Raw genomic sequence first — 8,382 nt, 5'->3', positions numbered from 1 at the left:
TCGGAGGCAAAAGCGCCCCGCTGGAGCTCTTGGGAGGATTTAAATTCGACCGCATAGCTGAATGAAGGACATACGTCGTCGTTGATTTTTTATTTTTTATTTTTTATTTTTTAAAGTTGGTTGTACGGGATTAGTTTCGCAGACAAACCTGTGATCCGAGCGCCGACGTCGCGGAGCTTCATCACCATGAGGAAGATCACGGGGAAACACTTGTGCATCATCCTGCTCGCCTTCCCGCTGTGCTGGGCGGAGGAGAAGCGAGGGGCCGTGAAGAGAACCGACAACACCACCGGTGAGACACCAGCCGCACGGTCACACAGCAAACATAACCTGCAAAAAGTCCAAGTAATCAGATATAGATAGATAGATAGATAGATAGATAGATAGATAGATAGATAGATAGATAGATAGATAGATAGATAGATAGATAGATAGATAGATAGATAGATAGATAGATAGATAGAATAAGGTAAGATAAGATAAGAACAACTTTATTTATCCCGAAGGAAATTGTTGTGCCAGAGTTTCAAGCAAAAACATAACAATAATAGATAATAGTAGGAAGGAGGGAGAATAAGAAATACAATAAAATATAAATTGTCAAGGTTAAGGCTATCAAGTGTTTTAAGGTCTTAAGTACAAAGTACAGATAAGATAACTAAGTACAGATAGTACAGATAGATAACTGTAGTTATCTATCTATCTATCTATCTATCTATCTATCTATCTATCTATCTATCTATCTATCTATAGTACAGATAGATAACTTTCATGTCACTGATTTGTCATGGATAATTTGTGTAAAAGACAGCAATGACTCCGGTAACCAATGAGATTCCCGCACACCAAGTGTGGTCTCAATTTAGTTCAAAGCTTTGCTGTGATTTGGTTATATCTGCTCGTGGATCCAAAACAATTATCTTTTATCTAAACAAGTGGAAGGCGAAGTCTGCTCCTGGTTTGCATGTTACAGAAGACACAGCGGCTCGGACGCAGGCTGTGTCTGCTATATCGGGGTGTGCAGATGTAATGGACAGAGCTTGGAAAGTAGGAAAAGGTGTTTTTTACAAAAGTATATGCATGCAGAATTCCAGGAAACGGGACCTTTGTCCTCGACTTCAATCCCTTCCTCACGTCTCCGTGTGAACATTCCCACGTGCTTTTCAGTCATGCATCACAGCCCTCTTGGGTTTTTGTGGACCAGAACAAACAAATTACAGATGTGAGAAATGTTCTTAAATTAGGAATCACAGTTACAGCTGTGCGGGAACCAATTGGAAAAAGAATTATTGGCGCCTGGGGGGGGGGATGCCGATGACAGCAATCGTTGGTTGCGTTTCAGGGGCAAACTGATTAGTTTGAAAGACAAAATATCAAGGGTGACCTCGCTGAACTAAATCACTTCCAAGCAGGCTATCTTCATTTGTTCAATTTGAAGATGATACGATGAGACCGACTCCCGCGGCAGCCTGTGTCACCGTATAGATCATCCAAACCCGACCGCCCTTTATTTTCTCCTCCAGAGGCGAACAAGAAACCAATATCAATTCCCTAGTAAATTACAATCAACCAAAAAAGGAAGTTGTCACGCAAAGAATTCGGTCATTATCGATTAATAAACAGCCGCATACAGGTTTGGAGTCAATGTGAGCCGTCCCTCGGAAGAGAAACTGGATACAGCAGGCAGAGGCCAGTTTTAAGTGTTTTTGAAAAATCTTATATACGGTTCAAGTTTCACGCTGCATGAAATAACCCCAATTGCATTTCTCTCTATAGATAGGTATAAACATTGAATCTATAATTTAATACTAAATTTAGAATTTATAGACACATCTTTGAACTATAAAACATGTAGCCTGCGTGTGTCCCTCATCTTCCCTCCTTTTTCTGCTTCTTCCGTGATGTTTTATAGCGTTTGGCATTGGCGGGGATATATTACTCTCATATTCAAAGTTATATTCCTTTTTCGGTGCTCGTCTTTCAAAGGTTTTTAAGGGTAGCTCGTCCTTCAAGTTCAGTTATCCTTAAAAAACCTTGCATGCGGTGCACCTCCACAGCAAGTATCCTAATATAAAATATTTATTATTCTGTTCTGTTCTACTTTTCATTGTGTGTATATCTTACAATGTTCCACTGTTTCACCCTCACAGCGGTGAACAGTATACTGTGTTCTCACACTATGAAGGGGGAAGCATGATGTTACAAGGGGAAGCGCCGACGGCAACGCGACGCCGAGAAGCGTTCACATCATCTGTGAGGTTGCGAGGGTGTGCGCGCTGAGCGAGCAGGGGGGTCAGCCAAATTTAACACGAGGGGGTCATTTCCTTGATCGCTGCCCTGCTGGTTCTGCCTCGTCCCCCTGCGCTGGTTCCGTTGTCGGGTTCCCCCCTGCTGGTTCTGCTGCCTGCCGCCACCGTGCTGGTTCTGACGCCGTGCTCTGCCGTGCTGGTTGTGTTGTCGCGTGCCGCCGTGCGGGTTCTGCTGCTGTGCGTTTCTATTGATCCAGCGAATAAAGTAAATCCTTCCCATAAAGTAAAGAAAACAAGGTCTATTGCCCGCCACATTCGGCTGACCTATGATCAGAAGCCTTCCGGGACTGTTATTGTCACCCGACGCATTCATCGTAAGGAATGCGTCGGGTGCAATTTCATTAAAAACCCGCGTGCTCCCGCATCCTCATATAACATGACGTAGAGCAACGTCACACTCGATCACAGGCGTCACCGTGCGAGCGCTGTGATGTCACTTCCTGTCAGTTGGTCACGGCAGCCAACCGAAGGACCCTCTTGCTCGATTTGACGGTTATTGCATTTACCCTCCTGTGCGAGGCGCTAGACTTTACGCTATTAGTTAAGACATTAGTCTGCGTTGCAAAAGTTGTGTGTGTGTGATTTCACGCAGGAGAAGCACACTGTCACTGCCAATACATGAAACAGTTTTCATTTGATAAATATCTTAATATTTATTTGATGTTGCTTTTAAAGTACTTCAACAAGTGCAGTGAGACTACTAAAATTCACTCTTCACGATTGATGTAGTACCTTGAGGTTGGGGTGGGGCTTTTTTGACCAGAAAAATTTTACTGACAGATTTTCAAAATTCTCTTTCAAAAAATAAGCCAGTAACAACAAATCTAAAGGTAATTACAAACATCTCAATGCCCGTCCAAAACTGGTGGAAAATGTGGTCAATATTAACGTAGTGCTGAAATGACAGAGAGGAAAGTCATTTTCATCTCCAGAAAGCGGCGCAATTTCAAAGTGCGGTCTCTGTTACTGAATCCTGGAGGATTTTTTTTCCTGGAGTGCAGAAGTAAACCTGGACGTCCCAGTAGACCAGTAGTCCATCTTTCTGCCAAAAAAATTGATACATTTAGACAAGGTCAATGATTTGGCCTCAGTGAAAATTAAAAAAAGGATTCTCTGCAGAAATTTGGAGCAAGTATTGAGATTTTTCAAGCAGTTGCAAATGAACAGACCAAAATATCTGCAAATGCTTTTCATCCCAAAATTGGGAGAAAGGACAGACACCGGAGGAGACAATGATGTCCCACATGCATTACAGGGGAATTGGGGTTTCTCTTCTGACCTAGTCTTGCATTATACTTAAAGAGAAGGCTCTTAATTTTGTTTCTGGTCAATCATCTTATGGTAGAGAATAAAGAAGGGGGCAAAAGAAACAAAAAGAATTAATGGTTTTATTTCATTATCTGGAGTTTTCCTTGCAATGAATCCAGAGACACACATTAGTCAAGGTAGATTTTAAACGGAAACAGATCAGTCAGGGTCTCCTGCAGACTTCTCAGTGACAGTGCCTTATATTGTATCCCCCCGGCTGCAGGACTTTCAGAAAATCACCATATTTTTTTTGCAGCAATGTTCTGAACTCATAAGATGAATGTAAAAGGTAATACCTTTGTACATGTATTGAGTAGAGTATTTTCTGGCCTCACAAAATATATAAAATGATAATTAGTAATAATAATAATAATAAAATGTTGAAATAACATATTCATCTTTGAAACTTTGCACAATGAAACTCATGCAGCAGCCGAGCCCCAGTTTCATCATTTGTACCAAGTAAAATATTTTATCAATTTGTAGTTGCGAAGTTTCACCCTCCTATACCTCATACATTATTAATGCCAGATGAACTTTTTTCCCACTAGAATAATAAAATTAATTACATACGAAAGAGTTGGAAAAGGAAATTGCCTTATAGCATAAACAGATGTCATTGTTCCCCCAAAAGAACATTATATGCAGTAAAGAAAGGCGATATATCACAAAAACCCACTGCAACGTTCAGTTTTGACTGAAGTATTTAAACAATATTGTGTCAAAAGACTTATAGAACACTTACTTCTTTTGTCGCCTTTTATGATTAGTCTCAATTCAGCTCCCGACTGGAAACCCCGATTTCTGTGTTTTAATCCTAACTGGACTCATTTTTTGACATATACCCTGCACAGCTATGTATTCATGATTAATAGACCTATAATTTTGATTTGTGTAATATTTTCTCTTGTCTGACGACAGTCTCGTCAGGATGAATCTACCTCATGGTTCTCTTGTCTGCCGCCTCTTCCTGGATCCTGCCCAAGATCCCCCGTGAATCAGTGATTATGCTGTGTTTTATTCAGTGGCATTTTGGTCGTTGGATTTGGATATTCGACATTTCATCATCTGTCTCTCACTCAGAGGGGGTGCGTAGAAAAATCCAACTGCCCGATTAAAGTAATATTCTCAATTAAAGTGATTGCCTCGGCATGGAGGAATGCAAAAACTGTGCGGTCTTTTTGTTATTTTTTTTCTATTTGCTTGTTTACGCATTTATCGTGGCATTAATCAGAGTGAGGTTAAGGCAACCCAGACCCTCGGCTTTAAGTCACCGGCCACCAGCGCTTTTGTTGGCTTCTAGTATCCCCTGGATACATAAACCTCGTCACCATAACAAAGTGTTTAGACCTGACTTCGGAGGTTGCGTGTATTCAATTGAACCATGAAGAAGAAGCTGCACCGGAGTTTTCCTTGACCTAAAGGACAAGATAATTTCTAATAACAGGAAAACATTGAGTGTTTTTATACACACACTATAAGCCTGTGATTATCTTGATGGAGAACAGGCATCTGACTGCATGCCATTCTAAGGCACTAAAGCTTTGGTGACTTATTCTCATCAAGATGTCTCTTTAGACTTTCCCTTTGTCTGCCATTAACAGTAACTGGAATACGTCAAAGTTGTGAACGTTGTAAGTAGAACGGGGCAGGAGTGCTGATTTGATTCTCTACTGCTCGAGGGTGTCAGATCACTGAATGTTGATCACAAATTAGCCCCATACACTGGTGAGTTAATGATTTCTTTAGTCATGGTAGCAGGTCAAACCAGATGACGATCACCCCGTATGACCCACCCGGGCTCTGGAGGTTTATTAGTGGTACATACGCAGAAGGGAAGTCGGTCCAGTCATTTGGTGAGAGGTGGGGCCGGTTGCCTGGCAATCACAGGGCCGCATACAACCATTCACTCTCTCATTCACACGTCGACAGCGCGACAATTTAGAGTTTTTACTTAAGCCGCTGCATATTGTCTGACTGCGGGAGGAAACAAAAGACAACCCAAGATTGTCTGGCTTTGAGTCGAGAGAGCAAACAAACCCCACGGTGGAAATCAGTTATGTGGCAAAAAGACATCTAGCTGGTCACACCGCGGACAGTTTGTCGCCGTCCAAAGTCTCGCCCGGAGCAACAGCTCCATTTCCTGCTCTGAACAAAATAATCTCAGTTACATTTTGACACAAAAGGGGGATCTGATTAAAGTTAGTGGTCAGTGATTGATTGCAAGACATTACAAGATGTTCATTCAGCCTGTTTATTACAACATTTCTCAGAAAATACTAGCGTAACAGCGTAAAAGCGTAACAAACAGTTTTTTTTTAATTAAATTACCTAAATGTCTTCTTCCATTTATCACTGAACTCTGAAGTCCTTTCTTTTTTTCTTTTCTGATGGAATAAAGATGTTTTTTTAAATAAAATGTTTCTATAACATAGATCGTTCTTTTATTTTCTACCTTAGTTCAGAGTCAAGTGAAGACGAGCAGAGTGTTCGCAAGGCAGAAGAATTCTACGCCAAATGAAATTCTGATTCCTGTAAGTTTTTGTTGTCATTTTATTTGTATTTTAAACATGGAGTACAACCTCAAGATACGACTCAGTGTAATGTCTTCAATTTCAGGTTTTGGTTTTACAAAATAATCAGTTAGACAAACGCCAAGATCTTTACTACATTGTAAAATTAATAAATACATAAAAGTCACTTTTTGTATTTTCCAGCCTACTTCGGCTGTTTTCTTATTTCTTCTTGAATTGTTCGTTTTCCTCTCTGAATTATGTCTCTGGTGTGGAAAGTTATTATGAATTTTGGACTATTTGGCAAACTCCGCTCTGACAAGCAAATAAAAAAATTGAAATAAATGCCACATGTAGCAAATCTTGTACGATATCTTGGGCGCTCCCGACCAGGAGATGTTATCACAGGTGCAGTTTGTAGCCAGGTGATTCATCGTACCCTCAGGTGAATGAAGCCAGACCTACCTTTACTGACTTAGGTGTAGATCATAAGTGTATGTGCAGTACAATAACATCGGCCACAAATATGATTTCTTCGATTACTCCGAAACAAAGGATTATAAAGCTTGGTTTGTTACCTTTCAGAAGCAAAAGGCCGCACGCTTGTTGTCCGATGGCTGCAGCCGCCTGATGGACAGCTGCTCCCCTCTCGTGCCCTGCTGCGACCCCTGCGCCTCCTGCCACTGCCGGCTGTTCAACACAATCTGCCACTGCTGGAGGATGAACCCCATCTGCATGGGGAGAAAGAAGATCTCAAAAATGCGCCGGCAGAGATACACCTAGCATAGCTGCGACACGATGTGACATCTACATATGCACTGCTTACATTCTGTAACTTTTCTTTTTTTGGTATTGCAGCTCTGAGCGGATAATTGGAAAAGCATATCTTACTCTCTTTCAAACTTCTACTGGGACGATGTAGGATATGGATGAAGTATGACATGCAAGGGCAGAAAAGGTTTTTATGAAAAAAAAAAAAACAACTCAAAAACATGTAAAGGAGATCAAACTTTAGTCTGCTATTGTTGCTGTGGATGGATGACATGTGCTTCCTCATATGTATTGACTATGACATATAATCTTCATATTCTGTGGCTTATGAATACCTTTTTTTCCTCCTGCCATGATGAAGTTGCTGGCATCTAAGAGACTATATTTCCACTGCATATTGTATCGGACTGAATATGAGAAGAGTGAGTACATAATCATCTGTCGCTGGTCATCATCAGTTAAAGTTTTTTTTTTATTGCTCGTAAGTATCAAATGTTAAAGTGCTTATTCCCATGTGACCATTCAAGAAAAGTTTCTTCAGAGTTTTTTTGCGGAATAAAAATCACTGTTAGCCAATATTATCATAGTGGTTTTTATATCTTGTTCTTGTGTCAAAGCTTTTGATGTGAAATGTGCGATTTTATGAGAAAAAGACTGCACTTTATCTGTCCAACATGAGACAAGGGATCAGAAGGAAAGCACTCTAGAAAAATAAATAAATTGTGTGAATTATTTGCCAGCCGCTAACTTGCACATAAATGTGGGGTAAATTTAACACATGGCGATTTCCATCTGTTGAGTAAATTTCAACATAAAGGGAGTTTTGCATCTCTTAAATCCTATCAAATCAATCTGTGGCCCGCATACTGTACTCAGTCTGCACACCGTCTGCTCATTGATAGAGGATGTTGGTGTCCATAGCAACCTCAGAAGGCAAAGTTCACTAGTTAGTAATATGATCACGATGGAGTGCCACACTAAAGGAAATCACGTATCGTCCACGTTGGCTTTTTTAGTTAATTGAGGTAAACACAGTAGTTCCTGATTGTGTAAGGTGAGGTAAATACACAGCAACACTCTGTAGGGGTGGAAGAGCTGATTGTTGGTGTAAAGATGTTGGTATGTACGTGAAAAGTAAATGCTTCTGCAAGGAAAACGATTAAAGTCCAATATGTTTTTTGCATTTTTAGCCAAACTGAACTGTCTGATCTGGCACAGGTTCACACTCTTATAGATGAATGTGCATTCTGAATCTGAAGATACAAGAACATCACGGACGTCTCACAAACCACAGCTTAATCTTCATCAGCACCCCCACCCCTCTGCTTGACGTGCACTCCAAAACCCACCTGCTTTGTTTGATTTATATAAATACACTGTTTTTCCAATAGAGGTTCTTTTTTTTTTCTTTCTTTGGGCACTGAGTATTAGCGGGGTCCAAACACTTATAAGGCAGTAGAGGAAATTCTTAGTTCGAGGGT

General features: G+C 40.7%; 1 protein-coding gene across 1 annotated transcript; it reads left to right on the top strand.

The window, feature by feature from the left end:
* Positions 1–7,459, top strand: asip2b (agouti signaling protein, nonagouti homolog (mouse) 2b). The gene is made up of 3 exons (XM_086172489.1): positions 1–292; positions 6,078–6,151; positions 6,716–7,459. The coding sequence occupies exons 1-3, from the start codon at positions 187–189 to the stop codon at positions 6,911–6,913; spliced, it is 378 nt and encodes a 125-aa protein (XP_086028615.1). The 5' UTR covers positions 1–186; the 3' UTR covers positions 6,914–7,459.
* Positions 7,460–8,382: the final 923 nt, after the last annotated feature.

Source organism: Fistularia commersonii, chromosome 25, assembly GCF_037954325.1.
Source record: "Fistularia commersonii isolate RoL2024-O1a breed Wild chromosome 25, RoL_Fcom_v1.0, whole genome shotgun sequence".
Taxonomy (NCBI): domain Eukaryota; kingdom Metazoa; phylum Chordata; class Actinopteri; order Syngnathiformes; family Fistulariidae; genus Fistularia; species Fistularia commersonii.
The sequence above is the reverse complement of the archived record's forward strand: the minus strand, read 5'-3'. Positions and strand labels throughout refer to the sequence as shown.

Excerpts from the sequence above, each read along its gene's own strand:
- asip2b (XM_086172489.1), top strand. The coding sequence starts at position 187 with ATGAGGAAGATCACGGGGAAACACTTGTGCATCATCCTGCTCGCCTTC. Across the intron at positions 293-6,077 it reads GAGAACCGACAACACCACCG|TTCAGAGTCAAGTGAAGACG; the intron begins GTGAGACACCAG and ends TTTCTACCTTAG. Across the intron at positions 6,152-6,715 it reads CAAATGAAATTCTGATTCCT|AAGCAAAAGGCCGCACGCTT; the intron begins GTAAGTTTTTGT and ends GTTACCTTTCAG.